The sequence below is a fragment of the Tachypleus tridentatus genome, chromosome 13 (assembly GCF_004210375.1).
Source record: "Tachypleus tridentatus isolate NWPU-2018 chromosome 13, ASM421037v1, whole genome shotgun sequence".
Taxonomy (NCBI): domain Eukaryota; kingdom Metazoa; phylum Arthropoda; class Merostomata; order Xiphosura; family Limulidae; genus Tachypleus; species Tachypleus tridentatus.
In genome coordinates, this window is record NC_134837.1 from 6,064,255 (window position 1) to 6,082,211 (window position 17,957).

Sequence of the window (17,957 nt, forward strand, 5' to 3'; positions counted from 1 at the left end):
TTATGCCTCTTATGAATAGTACAACTTATCTGATTGTTCATACCATGAAATGTGTATGTTAAACAAAGTGAGGCCTTTATTGTAAAAGTTTTAATGTGATCCATGCGTTTTACTCTACCTTCCTTTCGTTGACAGCATTGGTATGTAAATTTAATACATTTACTTATTCCACTTTATTATGATATAAATTGGTATATTATTTTACAACCAATAATATTTTAAAGCGCTGAATGAATATAATGTTGTAAATAGAAACATAAGAACGGTATATTTGAATAGCCATATGTTTTTTCTGTATTTGATTTGATAGCTTACTTTAAGCACAAATTTATATTAATTATTATTAAGAGGTTAAATCGTCCCTAATTCCACGTCTTAAGTGATAGAATAAGCTGAAAAACAATTAACAATCGATAAGGAACTGTGAAAATATTTTCAAGCCAAAATCGATTTCATATTATTTGCCTTACTTGGAGCAGGGTTTTCAAATTGTAACGTCGGCTACAAATGATTTTGAGAGTTTCATAATTACGGAGAGATCGCTAAGCGAACACGACGACGCTTGAAACCTAAACAATTCAACTATACAGACAAGATAGTTTGTTTAAATTAAATTGAAGTTTAAAACAGTAAAATTGTAGGTTATGAAAATTTTGAGTTAAAGTGTGAAAATGTTTTCTTAGCTCGTGCATTATAAATATAAAATAATGGCTCACATACTGATGAAACTTTGTCGAATGGACGGCAACTGCCTACTGTGGAGACACAAATGTAGAAGATGACGATTCGAAAGTCTTCCGCCTTTCGTCTTCACCTACTGTTGCTTAATTTTGGGGGAGGGGAGAAAAGAAAGCTTATTGGAGCTTTCTTGTGAATTAAGTTCAGAGTTAACAAGAAATCCACTATTAGAGTTTTATATTCAGAAAACCGAAGAGCATGCGTGTCTTGATGCATAGGGGCGGTTCTTGAAGTATTACTTTTGTGACAAGCTGTTTAACCTCCTATAATGTGGAAATTAGTCTGTTTGTACAGTGTTAGAATCGATGTTTTACATTGATAATAAAGCTACACCATAATTCGCCCCAATCCAGCACTTTGTCCAGTTACCGTCTCTTACCAGACGTATTTTTGGTCTGAAATCAAATACAACAGTTTTGTTTGTTTTGGAATTTCGCACAAAGCTACTCGAGGGCTATCTGTGCTAGCCGTCCCTAATTTAGCAGTGTAAGACTAGAGGGAAGGCAGCTAGTCATCGCCACCCACCGCCAACTCTTGGGCTACTATTTTACCAACGAATAGTGGGATTGACCGTAACATTATAACGGCCCCACGGCTGAAAGGGCGAGCATGTTTGGCGCGACCGGGATGCGAACCCGCGACCCTCAGATTACGAGCCGCACGCCTTAACACGCTTGGCCATGCCGGGCCTACAAGAGTAACAGCGTTATGCTCATTTGCTGTCTATTACAAAGTAGACTGGTTTAACACTTCATGCGATATGTTTAAAACGTGACTTTAATTTAATTTAGACTCTGGTATTAAATTCGCTGCATTCACAATTAGAAACATATTTTCTTGGGAAGCTTCGTAATTACAGGATCAACAAAAGAACTAAATAGTCTACAGCTGATATTATTTACAATTGTATTATATTTATGAAAGTGTAATATTTTAAAACAAATTTATTCTTTTTAACTGTTTCCTACGATTTTCGTTCAAAAACTACACTATGAGGTTTGGTATTGTAATTATAAAAACCATTTTATTTATAAAATTGTATTTACAGAATTGTGTTTAGTTTGCTTGTCTGTTGCAACAATATTTACAATAGTGTAGTAACGAAATGTTCATAAAGAATAGGCCTTATTCACTGTCTCTTTGTCTTTTAAAATGCTTCGTATAATAAAAAAATATTTATTTTTGTCTTTTTTCTTCCACTTTACAACAAAAATATTACATAAATATTTGAAATTCTAAAATATAATAATGTTAAAGGACCTTAAAATTATAATAATTTCCATCAAGTTTGTTTAAGATTAAATTTTCATAAGTGGATCCGATTGATCCAAGTAAGTTTTATTTTGAAGAAGATGCAATAAGCACAAGGGAAATTAAAAATAATAAATAATTAGCACAAAAACTTTGTTAAACATATGCACCTTAGCATACTATGAAACGCAATGAAAAAATATGAGTAAAATATACAAATTTATACATCAGACGTATTAAACATGCATCTCAGAACGAATGGTGGGTATTAACACTTTTACTGATAAGGAGAGAACAACGTTTCCACCTTCCTAGGTCATCTTCAGGTTAAGAAAAGGTTTCTCGTCATCAAGACGTATTAAACGTTTTGCTTCAAATTAAACTTTACTCCGTTTTTTTTTTCATTTTTGTTTGTAATAACGCACAAAGCTACACAATGTACTCTTCCTACTACGGGTATCGAAACCTGATTTCTGTCATTGTTAAGTCCGCAGACTTATTGGTAGTCTACTACGTTTGAGTGGATGGCTTTCTATATCCACAAAAATAACCATTTTCTAGAGAAAATCACTGCACAGGTCCCCTTACTATTATAAAACATTTATAAAATTGGAAACTTAGTTACAAAAGCGTATTTTCGATTTAATATTTCATATTTAATATTCTTACGTCATTCACCTGGAATAGCTATTAAAGTTATTAATTAAACCCATGTATGCTCTTAATGAATGTGTAAATGTATTGTATAAATATTTGGCTTCCTGTTACTTCATTTTCATTTGAGGTATCTAAAATTTAAGGTGAGTGCTATTCATATGAATCAGAGGCAAACAATTTCAGTTAGAATTTAATTTATTTGAAAACATTTTTGATATCGTACTGTTTTATTTGGAAGACACGAAAGGCTAAGTCTAACCGTTGGTAGCCATTTTGTTACTATTTAAAATTGCCCAACAACAACAACAAGGGTCGTTCTGGGTGACTTGAGTCATGCAACCTATTCTTTTCTATGTAAATAAGTGAACCATTTAAAAGCATTGTTTGGGTTTCGAGGTCTGTCTTTTACAGATAGTCATTAAGAGTTTAATTCAGTATATACCCTAGTAACAGCTTGAATATATTTTATTGTAAAGAACATGAAATTGTATGAAAAGTCAGTTTTGTGTTATTATAAATATATTTTTTCGAATAGAAAAATTTGCATCGTGTGATAAAAATATTTAGAATGGGAAACTTAAAACATACATAATATTAGGGATGTATTACAGGTAAACAATCGTATTTCTTCAATATATTATATTTTTACATTTTCGAATTATATGCAATATTTAACAGTTCCCTCTGTAGTGTGTCAGCGGACTCACGCTGCTAGAAACCGGGTTTCGATACCCGTAGCGGGCAGAGCACAGATAGCCCATTGTGTAGCTTTGTGCTTTAATTCCAAATAAACAATTACATTTAAGAGTTTCAAACTGCTAAATGCATTTGGTTTATTTGTGGTATAGAGTGTGTATAACTTGACGAAACATGAAAATTGTATTAAACTGTCAGTGATGTTATTCGGAAACAAATCGGTTGTGTTGGGTACCACTTCAGCCGTCTTTAAAAAAATACGAGTTTACAAGTATATCACGAATCATACATAAACCAGTACAAGGAAAAAATAATAGCCATTCTGTCGAGCACGTGACCTTCTTTTCTCTACGTTAGAATTGAGTTTATTAATTGAGAATATTGTTGACTTTATTGATTTTAATAATACCCTTCTATTAAATGAATTAGTGGATATTAATTTTAAAATGGCGGCTCTTCTCAGTGAAACAGGCAATGAGTGTGTTTTATAATAATATAAAAATAACATTATAGTCTAATACTAATAGTTAACTTATGAAGTTACATAACAATATCGTTATCGTCTAATACTAATAGATAACTTATGAAGTTAACAAATTACATAACAAGATTTCAGGGAATAATGTATCATGTCTCCATTGAAATTTAGCATTGTTATGTACAAAGTAAAAGTTGGAAAGTGCCCAGTGTATGAGAAAAACAGTATATTATTACATAAGAATCTCACTGAAAAACTAAAGATAACACATCGTTAATTCAATATTGTTCGTTATTTCTAGCCTATGAATGGAAAGACATCTACCCCTCAGAACAACTTAGCAAGTGAAACTACTGGTTTTGAATCTCTTGAATTACGTGAAACGTCTTATTTGCAAAATGTTAAAAGCACAAAAAATATAGGTAAGGGTATTCAGAGTTCTTGATTTGTCAACAATATTAGATGTAAAAATGCATTAAATTAAATTTTTCATGATTATTTTGTAAGGTAAGTTTACTTTATTAAAAGCATCTGATTCCTTGTTTTGAAAACCTGTAATTACTTGTCATTTAATAGCATACTGTGACAGAATATTAAATGTACTTCCATAAGATTGTAGTATATAGAAAAACTAAATTAACTTTAGAGCAATGGGATACTTCCACAGAACAGCAGGAGGTTCAGCCAGGATGTTATTAAAGAAAAACACTGAATATCTGAGTCCAAAATGAACAATACTGACCTACAACCATTGAGTATGCACTCGTTGTTATTTAAATTGTTTTTCTTTATACTTTATTCAACAGGTTAATATTGCTTGCATAATACCACTTGTTTAACATAAAATAACTATACAACAGCCTTAAAGACCTGTTTACAAACTTAATGACAACTGAAATTACAAATACTGTGACTTTTTAATATTGAAAACATCATAAATAATAATGTTAAGATCTATATACTCTCCTCTCCCAACCAGGTTGTTTGGTATATTTCTTCTCAATATTCAATACAAGTTTTAAAATTGGAGAGCATCTTTTCTAATAGGGTTTTAACTAAAAGAGTAAGAAAAATAATAATTGAATACCACATAATCTTTAATCAGACAAGAAAGAGACCAAGCACCTCTTTTAAAGTTCTCAAATTAAATTCTTTTAATCTAATATCAGTACTTTATCAGCAAAATTTCTGTTTGTGGACTTCCCCAAACCTCAATTTTAATAGAGTAATTTTGGTGCCATGTTCCATTGGAAGACAAACTAAAACTTGTATTTGGCTCGTCAATAAATCTTGAACAAAGCAAAATACTAATTTAAAAAGACATATACTATAACTTTTGGATGAATATATTAAGATTGAAAAAGAGGAATACTAAATCTTTAACCACTCAATTTTTTAAAAGATTAATCAATATTCAACTTACAGTCTGTCAGTCAGTGATACTGAATTCGGGGAGTGTGAGCAGACACAGATGATATGACAGTTGTCACATTTAAGGTAGGACCAAACAAATGTACTTTGGTAAATGGCTCAATATGTAAGCCTAAAAAAACACACTTTACTGCCAAAAGAATTATTCTTTTAATAATATTGTGCCATGAAGTTTAGGTGTTTGGCTTGCCTGTGTTTCTCTTGCAAAAAATAGGTATTTTCATGTTGGAATACTATGATTGATCATCCAAAAAGCACTTATGAATATAGATCCTGATTAGTCTGAAACAGAGATAAAAACCTTTGGTTGGTCTCTTTCTATCATGTACCATGAGAGTGATACTACCCTGGTGATACCTACACTACTACTGCTCCTGCAACTAATATTGCTAGTAATACTGTTGGCTCATTCATCACAGATAAGACTACCTCCTGCAGCTAAACACCGCACGTACAGTCTTTAAACACATTGTCAAATAAAGAGAACTTTGAAAGTCATTAATACTAAAAGATTTTGTTTATCACTCTGAGAATTTTTCCTCAGACAATGAGCCCTACCAGTAGAACTTGTGAAAATTGCAGAAAAACATATAGAGCTGACAATTCAAATGTTTATAGCATTACAGAAAAACATATAGAGCTGACAATTCAAATGTTTATAGCATTACACGTGTGGCTATAAAGAATTGCATTATTTATATTTTTGTATTTAATATCCTCATTGTATTCAGATATTCTTGAATTTAAACTCATTTCTGTTTTGCCAGTGTTAACCTTTTCACATGCTTGGCATAGATGTTAACAGAAATGTCCATCAACGATTGTTTAGGTGATATGTAGAGGTTATAACTTCATCTATGTCATAATTATTATGATCAGTCCAATGGGTAGCACTAGTCTTCATGTGTAAATGCAGAGTTTCTTTCATAACAGAGATCATCACTTCCATACATTTGGTCACTTTGTATGGAACATGGTCCTCAGTCAAAGTCTTGCAGTTAAGTAAAGACAAATGTCACATGTTAGAGCAGGTATGCATACTAAGTTTGTGTTTAATTAATAAAGACTGCTCATTTTCTATTATACTCTGTGCCAATCTAGTTACATCATTTTATACTGAATCAATTAGTAACACATTTAGTGTCTTTCTCTATAATACATGTCCTGGTTTGTATCTGATATAGCTCTAAAGGTAATTCAGTTTTGTCTGATAATGTGCTACCATTTTCAGAAAAGTCTTAAAAAGAACTATATAAGAAGATGAGTAGTGTTTGAACATAAGTCTTATAGTTGGAAGACAGAGATGCTGTCCGTTAAAATGACCCTTGAATCTGTCACATCTAGTCATCACACTTATTCTTCTATCCATATTTATTATCCACTTATCACTCTGCTCAAACCATCTTCCCACATTAACCATAAATACCTTCCCTGAACAACATACAAGAAGACAAACTAATAAGTTTATAGTTGTGAAAAGAGTATTTTTTATTTTACACTAATAAATAAACTATGAAACTTATAACTGATAGGAATTAGGCACACTTCGCTTGGGTCTTTATATACGAAAATGTTTTGAATATACCCGTATTTTTTATTACCAAACATTAATTTTTCCATATCACAATGTGAAATTTCATGTATAGTACCAAGAAAAAACCTATATTTTTCTATCATGGAGGTTTAGTAAAGTTTCCATTCACAAACCTGTTAGTAAACCCAAGTACAAAATTATTTAAAGAAAAACTCCAGCTTTTGTCATTTTAGTTACTTTAATAATTGCATTAATACATTATTTTGAAATCCACTGATGTAGATAAATACTAGTAGAAATACAAATTCTGATCTGCCTTATCAACAAAGACAGCAAGATGTTATGATTACTACTGTACATAATTACCACAAGAAAACTAGTTTATTGGTTCTTTTGAGTAACAACAATCAGCTTATTCCAATTCAATAATAATTACTATATGTTATTTGTAAATGGTAAATTATGTAGTGTTAAGAAATCTCTATATTAACTCCAACAAATGTAATTCTAAGTAACAGAAATTTGTAGTTTGAGTACATAGTGACTACAGTATCTCCAGCCTTGTTTCCTTACATTTATTTTAAATTCCCTAGTGGGATTAGGGAGCACAGCTATAAATCTTGGCAGGGTGTAAGTCAACTTCGGCTAAGATAGTTTTATTTTTCTAACAGGATTGTCAGCATTTAGACTGAGTTTATCTCAAATGTTGTAGAATCAGTAAATTTACATGAGCTTAAGAAAATGCTTGATTAGTATGTGAATTATAAGGGCTAGCTTTAAGATTTTTTAAATAATTTATTAATTTAATAATTTTAGTTTAGAGGATGTTTTCCCAAAACATTGTTATTTTATATGTCGTTTGAAGGTCTTCAAACTGAAAGTAAACCTTAACACCATTGTTTTTCTGTAACTGAACAAATAAAAACATGAGATAATTTAACTTCTTAAAATTGTATTCTTATTATTAACCTCAACACAATTGTTGTTCTGTAACTGGACAAGTAAAAACATGAGGTAATTTAACTTCTTAAAATTGTATTCTTATTATTAACCTCAACACAATTGTTGTTCTGTAACTGCACAAGTAAAAACATGAGGTAATTTATCTTCTTAAAATTGTATTATTATTATTAATCTCAACACAATTGTTGTTCTGTAACTGCACAAGTAAAAACATGAGGTAATTTATCTTCTTAAAATTGTATTATTATTATTATTATCAGTTATGTTAATTTGAAGGATTTAGGACAGAATACTTACATGTCAATAGTTGTTACATTATTGGAAATTCAGTTTGTGAGACTAATATTTCTTAATATTATTTTTCTGGACATTTTGTGAAATACAAATCATTATTGTTTTCTTTATAATAAACACCATACACCCAGTTGAACATGAAAAATATATCTTATACTAAATAGAATATATTTTCAATGATAGAGTTTATCAAATGTTTACCTCTAATCCTAAAGTTTAAATATGCATACAAATTATTTTACAGAACTGTTAGAAGCACCTTCATCCCCACCAATATCAGAAGCTCCATCAGATTTAAAACTGTCGTCTCTACACAGTCATTTAACTGTTTCTAAACCTCCAAAAAAGCGTTATATACAGAATGGAACTTTCAAACCAACTCAGCTGCCAGTTGATCTTCAAACTACAAGTCCTTGTTCTGCATTACAGGAATTAGCTGGGGTAAAAAATGACAGATTGTTCTTTGTTTGAAATTAACAAGTGTTTGTACGTTGTTGTTTTTTAACTTTTGCTATGTGTCCAGCCTAGTTAAAGTTTTGAGTAAAAGTTTCTTCAGTATGATTATTATGAACTATTCTTTGCTCTAAGTTTAGGGTATTTTCATAATAATGATTGTTTATATATATTCAAATGAAAAGTAATACATTTATTGGCATTTATTATTTATACATCATCACAAAAACAAGAACAGTACTTGCTAATGTTGATTTGCTTTAAAGTAGAATATATTGTGTAGCGTATACATTTTAGCATTACATTTGTGATATCATGTCAAAAACTAACTTTTCTGTGGAAAAAACTGTATTAAACTATAACATTTTAGTATCTATTACAAAGATCAACACTTCTGATTCAGATTCTGTAAGAATTTAATTAGTTTAACTTTGTTCTGTATAGGGGTGTCTGTCTGTTAACAGAGGTGATTCGTACTACTCTTCCAGTAGTATAGCTAGGTTTGAGAACGAGCAGGAAAGTCAGATCCGTATCTCTGTACCAGTGATGGAGACAGACATTGACAAAGACTTATCACAAATGTCATTCAGCACCTCGGTTAATACATTATCTCAGTCAAGAAAACATAATTTGAGCTCATTTTCTCAATCAACTCCACTTCCAACTGACAGTTCCAGTTTTGAAGTACGATCTGATGAGCCAATTAATCTGTGCAAAAAGCAGGCAAAAACGTTTCAGACCAGTCAGCAAAAAATTATAAACCATGTAGTGGATAAAGTTTTATGCAGACCTTTTGGTAATGCTGTCTCTGATTGTTTTCCTGATACTACTGTTGGAAAATGGCAGAATCACTCAGAACACTTCCTCACTGGTGAAGATACCTCTCAGAAAATGAAAATCAGAAGAACACAAGGTGTCATCAAAGGCTCATCTGACATTCAGGATGGAACTAAGAGTCTGTCCTTTCCATCACTGTTTAGTACAGGGGAAAGTGACAAAAGGAAAACTTTGTGCTCTAGAATTTGTGAGGTAAATAAGTATTGTGTTGATGAACCATTTAATCGTGGAACTGATGTGGTTTGTAATGAAGTGAAGCATGAGGACAACAGTGTAGTAAATAGTAGCATCACTGAGTCAAAATGCCCAGAGGATAGTAGCAAAACGTTTTCAATCTCATTACAAACATGCAATAATAAATCTTTATCCACCGAGTGTCAGAAAAGCATTATTTTTAATAAGCAAAAAGTGCTAGTTGATAAACATTGTGATACCACAGGTGCTAAAAGTTCTTGTCCCATAGGGAGTAAAACTATTGTTCATGTGAAATACAATGGAATAGTTCATCAAGACCGTAGTTCCCAGGCTGAAAATGAAACGTTATTGTCCAAAGATATGGAGTAAGTAGACCAGTTGTTATTATATGTTGTACAAGTTTTATGAAAAAAATAGAGAAGAGTTTTGGTAATGTTAAGGTAATAAAAATATATAGTTCAGAACTAATTATTATACAGTGTATAGTTCTGAACTAACTTGTTATACAGTGTATAGTTCTGAATGTATTATTATACAGTGTATAGTTCTGAACTAATTATTATACAGTGTATAGTTCTGAACTTATTAGTATACAGTGTATAGTTCTGAACGTATTATTATACAGTGTATAGTTCTGAACTAATTATTATACAGTGTATCGTTCTGAACTAACTTATTATACAGTGTATAGTTCTGAACTAATTATTATGCAGTGTATAGTTCTGAACTAATTATTATACAGTGTATAGTTCTGAACTAATCATTATACAGTGTATAGTTCTGAACTAATTGTTATACAGTGTATAGTTCTGAACTAATTATTATACAGTGTATAGTTCTGAACTAATTATTATACAGTGTATAGTTCTGAACTAATTGTTATACAGTGTATAGTTCTGAACTAATTGTTATACAGTGTATAGTTCTGAACTAATCGTTATACAGTGTATAGTTCTGAACTAATTATTATACAGTGTATAGTTCTGAACTAATTATTATACAGTGTATAGTTCTGAACTAATTATTATACAGTGTATAGTTCTGAACTTATTATTATACAGTGTATAGTTCTGAACGTAACTTATTATACAGTGTATAGTTCTGAACTAATTATTATACAGTGTATCGTTCTGAACTAACTTATTATACAGTGTATAGTTCTGAACTAATTATTATGCAGTGTATAGTTCTGAACTAATTATTATACAGTGTATAGTTCTGAACTAATTGTTATACAGTGTATAGTTTTGAACTAATCATTATACAGTGTATAGTTCTGAACTAATTATTATACAGTGTATAGTTCTGAATTAATTATTATACAGTGTATAGTTCTGAACTAATCATTATACAGTGTATAGTTCTGAACTAATTATTATACAGTGTATAGTTCTGAACTAATTATTATACAGTGTATAGTTCTGAACTAATTATTATACAGTGTATAGTTCTGAACTAATTATTATACAGTGTATAGTTCTGAACTAATTATTATACAGTGTATAGTTCTGAATTAATTATTATACAGTGTATAGTTCTGCACTAATCATTATACAGTGTATAGTTCTGAACTAATTATTATACAGTGTATAGTTCTGAACTAATTATTATACAGTGTATAGTTCTGAATTAATTATTATACAGTGTATAGTTCTGAACTAATCATTATACAGTGTATAGGTCTGCACTAATCATTATACAGTGTATAGTTCTGAACTAATTACTATACAGTGGATAGTTCTGAACTAATTATTATACAGTGTATAGTTCTGAACTAATTATTATAGTGTATAGTTCTGAACTAATTATTATACAGTGTATAGTTCTAAACTAATCATTATACAGTGTATAGTTCTGAACTAATTATTATACAAAGTATAGTTCTGAACTAATTATTATACAGTGTATCGTCCTGAACTAACTTATTATACAGTGTATAGTTCTGAACTCATTATTATACAGTGTATAGTTTTGAACTAATTATTATACAGTGTATAGTTCTGAACTAATTATTATACAGTGTATAGTTCTGAACTAATTATTATACAGTGTATAGTTCTGAACTTATTATTATACAGTGTATAGTTCTGAACGTATTATTATACAGTGTATAGTTCTGAACGTATTATTATACAGTGTATAGTTCTGAACTAATCATTATACAGTGTATAGTTCTGAACTAATTATTATACAAAGTATAGTTCTGAACTAATTATTATACAGTGTATATTTCTGAATTAATTATTGCACAGTGTATAGTTCTGAATTAATTATTATACAGTGTATAGTTCTGAATTAATTATTATACAGTGTATAGTTCTGAACTAATTATTATACAGTGTATAGTTCTGAACCAATTATTATACAGTGTATACTTCTGCACTAATTATTATACAGTGTATAGTTCTGAAATAATCATTATACAGTGTATAGTTCTGAACTAATTATTATACAGTGTATACTTCTGCACTAATTTTTATACAGTGTATAGTTCTGCACTAATTATTATACAGTGTATAGTTCTGAAATAATCATTATACAGTGTATAGTTCTGAAATAATCATTATACAGTGTATAGTTCTGAAATAATTATTATACAGTGTATAGTTCTGAAATAATTATTAAACAGTGTATAGTTCTGCACTAATCATTATACAGTGTATAGTTCAGAACTAATTATTATACAGTATATAGTTCTGAACTAATTATTATACAGTGTATAGTTCTGAACTAATTATTATACAGTGTATAGTTCTGAACTTATTATCATACAGTGTATAGTTCTGAACGTATTATTATACAGTGTATAGTTCTGAACTAATTATTATACAGTGTATCGTTCTGAACTAACTTATTATACAGTGTATAGTTCTGAAATAACTTATTATACAGTGTATAGTTCTGAACTTATTATTATACAGTGTATAGTTCTGAACTAATTATTATACAGTGTATCGTCCTGAACTAACTTATTATACAGTGTATAGTTCTGAACTCATTATTATACAGTGTATAGTTTTGAACTAATTATTATACAGTGTATAGTTCTGAACTAATTATTATACAGTGTATAGTTCTGAACTAATTATTATACAGTGTATAGTTCTGAACTAATTATTATACAGTGTATAGTTCTGAACTCATTATTATACAGTGTATAGTTCTGAACTAATTATTATACAGTGTATAGTTCTGAACGTATTATTATACAGTGTATAGTTCTGAACTAATTATTATACAGTGTATAGTTCTGAACGTATTATTATACAGTGTATAGTTCTGAACGTATTATTATACAGTGTATAGTTCTGAACTAATTATTATACAGTGTATAGTTCTGAACTAATTATTATACAGTGTATAGTTCTGAACTAATTATTATACAGTGTATAGTTCTGAACTTATTATTATACAGTATATAGTTCTGAACTAATTATTATACAGTGTATAGTTCTGAACTAATTATTATACAGTGTATAGTTCTGAACTTATTATCATACAGTGTATAGTTCTGAACGTATTATTATACAGTGTATAGTTCTGAACTAATTATTATACAGTGTATCGTTCTGAACTAATTATTATACAGTGTATAGTTCTGAAATAACTTATTATACAGTGTATAGTTCTGAACTTATTATTATACAGTGTATAGTTCTGAACTATTTATTATACAGTGTATCGTCCTGAACTAACTTATTATACAGTGTATAGTTCTGAACTCATTATTATACAGTGTATAGTTCTGAACTAATTATTATACAGTGTATAGTTCTGAACTAATTATTATACAGTGTATAGTTCTGAACAAATTATTATACAGTGTATAGTTCTGAACTTATTATTATACAGTGTATAGTTCTCAACGTATTATTATACAGTGTATAGTTCTGAACGTATTATTATACAGTGTATAGTTCTGAACGTATTATTATACAGTGTATAGTTCTGAACTAATTATTATACAGTGTATAGTTCTGAACTAATTATTATACAGTGTATCGTCCTGAACTAATTTATTATACAGTGTATAGTTCTGAACTCATTATTATACAGTGTATAGTTTTGCACTAATCATTATACAGTGTATAGTTCTGAACTAACTTATTATACAGTGTATAGTTCTGAACTCATTATTATACAGTGTATAGTTCTGAACTTATTATTATACAGTGTATAGTTCTGAACGTATTATTATACAGTGTATAGTTCTGAACTAATTATTATACAGTGTATAGTTTTGCACTAATCATTATACACTGTATAGTTCTGAACTAATTATTATACAGTGTATAGTTCTGAACTCATTATTATACAGTGTATAGTTTTGAACTAATTATTATAGTGTATAGTTCTGCACTAATCATTATACAGTGTATAGTTCTGAACTAACTTATTATACAGTGTATAGTTCTGAACTCATTATTATTCAGTGTATAGTTCTGAACTTATTATTATACAGTGTATAGTTCTGAACGTATTATTATACAGTGTATAGTTCTGAACTAATTATTATACAGTGTATAGTTCTGAACTCATTATTATACAGTGTATAGTTCTGAACTCATTATTATACAGTGTATAGTTCTGAACTAATTATTATACAGTGTATAGTTCTGAACGTATTATTATACAGTGTATAGTTCTGAACTAATTATTATACAGTGTATAGTTCTGAACGTATTATTATACAGTGTATAGTTCTGAACGTATTATTATACAGTGTATAGTTCTGAACTAATTATTATACAGTGTATAGTTCTGAACTAATTATTAAACAGTGTATAGTTCTGCACTAATCATTATACAGTGTATAGTTCAGAACTTATTATTATACAGTATATAGTTCTGAACTAATTATTATACAGTGTATAGTTCTGAACTAATTATTATACAGTGTATAGTTCTGAACTTATTATCATACAGTGTATAGTTCTGAACGTATTATTATACAGTGTATAGTTCTGAACTAATTATTATACAGTGTATAGTTCTGAACTAATTATTATACAGTGTATAGTTCTGAACTAATTATTATACAGTGTATAGTTCTGAACTTATTATTATACAGTGTATAGTTCTGAACGTATTATTATACAGTGTATAGTTCTGAACGTATTATTATACAGTGTATAGTTCTGAACTATTATTATACAGTGTATAGTTCTGAACTAATTATTATACAGTGTATAGTTCTGAACTAATTATTATACAGTGTATAGTTCTGAACTAAATTATTATACAGTGTATAGTTCTGAACTAATTATTATACAGTGTATAGTTCTGAACTAATTATTATACAGTGTATAGTTCTGAACTAATTATTATACAGTGTATAGTTCTGAACTAATTATTATACAGTGTATAGTTCTGAACTTATTATTATACAGTGTATAGTTCTGAACGTATTATTATACAGTGTATAGTTCTGAACTAATTATTATACAGTGTATAGTTCTGAACTAATCATTATACAGTGTATAGTTCTGAACTAATTATTATACAGTGTATAGTTCTGAACTAATTATTATACAGTGTATAGTTCTGAACTAATTATTATAGTGTATAGTTCTGAACTAATTATTATACAGTGTATAGTTCTGAACTAACTTATTATACAGTGTATAGTTCTGAACTCATTATTATACAGTGTATAGTTCTGAACTTATTATTATACAGTGTATAGTTCTGTATTATTATACAGTGTATAGTTCTGAACGTATTATTATACAGTGTATAGTTCTGAACTAATTATTATACAGTGTATAGTTCTGAACTAATTATTATACAGTGTATAGTTCTGAACTACAGTGTATAGTTCTGAACTATTATTATACAGTGTATAGTTCTGAACGTATTATTATACAGTGTATAGTTCTGAACTAATTATTATACAGTGTATCGTTCTGAACTAATTTATTATACAGTGTATAGTTCTGAACTTATTATTATACAGTGTATAGTTCTGAACGTATTATTATACAGTGTATAGTTCTGAAGTGTATTATTATACAGTGTATAGTTCTGAACTAATTATTATACAGTGTATAGTTCTGAACTTATTATTATACAGTGTATAGTTCTGAACGTATTATTATACAGTGTATAGTTCTGAACTAATTATTATACAGTGTATAGTTCTGAACGTATTATTATACAGTGTATAGTTCTGAACTAATTATTATACAGTGTATAGTTCTGAACTAATTATTATACAGTGTATAGTTCTGAACTAATTATTATACAGTGTATAGTTCTGAACTTATTATTATACAGTGTATAGTTCTGAACGTATTATTATACAGTGTATAGTTCTGAACGTATTATTATACAGTGTATAGTTCTGAACTAATTATTATACAGTGTATAGTTCTGAACTTATTATTATACAGTGTATAGTTCTGAACGTATTATTATACAGTGTATAGTTCTGAACGTATTATTATACAGTGTATAGTTCTGAACTAATTATTATACAGTGTATAGTTCTGAACGTATTATTATACAGTGTATAGTTCTGAACTAATTATTATACAGTGTATAGTTCTGAACTTATTATTATACAGTGTATAGTTCTGAATGTATTATTATACAGTGTATAGTTCTGAACGTATTATTATACAGTGTATAGTTCTGAACTAATTATTATACAGTGTATAGTTCTGAACGTATTATTATACAGTGTATAGTTCTGAACTAATTATTATACAGTGTATAGTTCTGAACTAATTTATTATACAGTGTATAGTTCTGAACTTATTATTATACAGTGTATAGTTCTGAACGTATTATTATACAGTGTATAGTTCTGAACGTATTATTATACAGTGTATAGTTCTGAACTAATTATTATACAGTGTGTAGTTCTGAACGTATTATTATACAGTGTATAGTTCTGAACTAATTATTATACAGTGTATAGTTCTGAACTAATTATTATACAGTGTATAGTTCTGAACGTATTATTATACAGTGTATAGTTCTGAACGTATTATTATACAGTGTATAGTTCTGAACTAATTATTATACAGTGTATAGTTCTGAACGTATTATTATACAGTGTATAGTTCTGAACTAATTATTATACAGTGTATAGTTCTGAACGTATTATTATACAGTGTATAGTTCTGAACTAATTATTATACAGTGTATAGTTCTGAACTTATTATTATACAGTGTATAGTTCTGAACTTATTATTATACAGTGTATAGTTCTGAACTTATTATTATACAGTGTATAGTTCTGAACTTATTATTATACAGTGTATAGTTCTGAACTTATTATTATACAGTGTATAGTTCTGAACGTATTATTATACAGTGTATAGTTCTGAACTCATTATTATACAGTGTATAGTTCTGAACTAATTATTATACAGTGTCTAGTTCTGAACGTATTATTATACAGTGTATAGTTCTGAACTAATTATTATACAGTGTATAGTTCTGAACTAATTATTATACAGTGTATAGTTCTGAACTAATTATTATACAGTGTATAGTTCTGAACTAATTATTATACAGTGTATAGTTCTGAACTAATTATTATACAGTGTATAGTTCTGAACTATTATTATACAGTGTATAGTTCTGAACTAATTATTATACAGTGTATAGTTCTGAACTAATTATTATACAGTGTATAGTTCTGAACTAATTATTATAGTGTATAGTTCTGAACTAATTATTATACAGTGTATAGTTCTGAACTGTATATTATTATACAGTGTATAGTTCTGAACTAATTATTATACAGTGTATAGTTCTGAACTAATTATTATACAGTGTATAGTTCTGAACTAATTATTATACAGTGTATAGTTCTGAACTAATTATTATACAGTGTATAGTTCTGAACTAATCATTATACAGTGTATAGTTCTGAATTAATTATTATACAGTGTATAGTTCTGAACTAATTATTATACAGTGTATAGTTCTGAACTAATTATTATACAGTGTATAGTTCTGAACTAATTATTATACAGTGTATAGTTCTGAATTAATTATTATACAGTGTATAGTTCTGAACTAATTATTATACAGTGTATAGTTCTGAACTAATTATTATACAGTGTATAGTTCTGAACTAATTATTATACAGTGTATAGTTCTGAACTAATTATTATACAGTGTATAGTTCTGAACTAATTATTATACAGTGTATAGTTCTGAACTAATTATTATACAGTGTATAGTTCTGAACTAATTATTATACAGTGTATAGTTCTGAACTAATTATTATACAGTGTATAGTTCTGAACTAATTATTATACAGTGTATAGTTCTGAACTAATTATTATACAGTGTATAGTTCTGAACTAATTATTATACAGTGTATAGTTCTGAACTAATTATTATACAGTGTATAGTTCTGAACTAATTATTATACAGTGTATAGTTCTGAACTAATTATTATACAGTGTATAG

At 28.6% G+C, this 17,957-nt stretch overlaps 1 protein-coding gene across 7 annotated transcripts in view; it reads left to right on the plus strand.

The window, feature by feature from the left end:
• The window catches only part of LOC143237684 (uncharacterized), a 142,779-nt gene that overhangs the window by 88,372 nt on the left and 36,450 nt on the right, over positions 1-17,957 (plus strand). For all 7 annotated transcript variants that reach the window (XM_076477201.1, XM_076477205.1, XM_076477207.1 and 4 more), the window contains exons 3-5: positions 4,122-4,242; positions 8,287-8,483; positions 8,940-9,892. In XM_076477201.1, the coding sequence (XP_076333316.1) occupies positions 4,122-4,242; positions 8,287-8,483; positions 8,940-9,892 (1,271 nt within the window). The remainder of the gene's footprint in view (positions 1-4,121; positions 4,243-8,286; positions 8,484-8,939; positions 9,893-17,957) is intronic.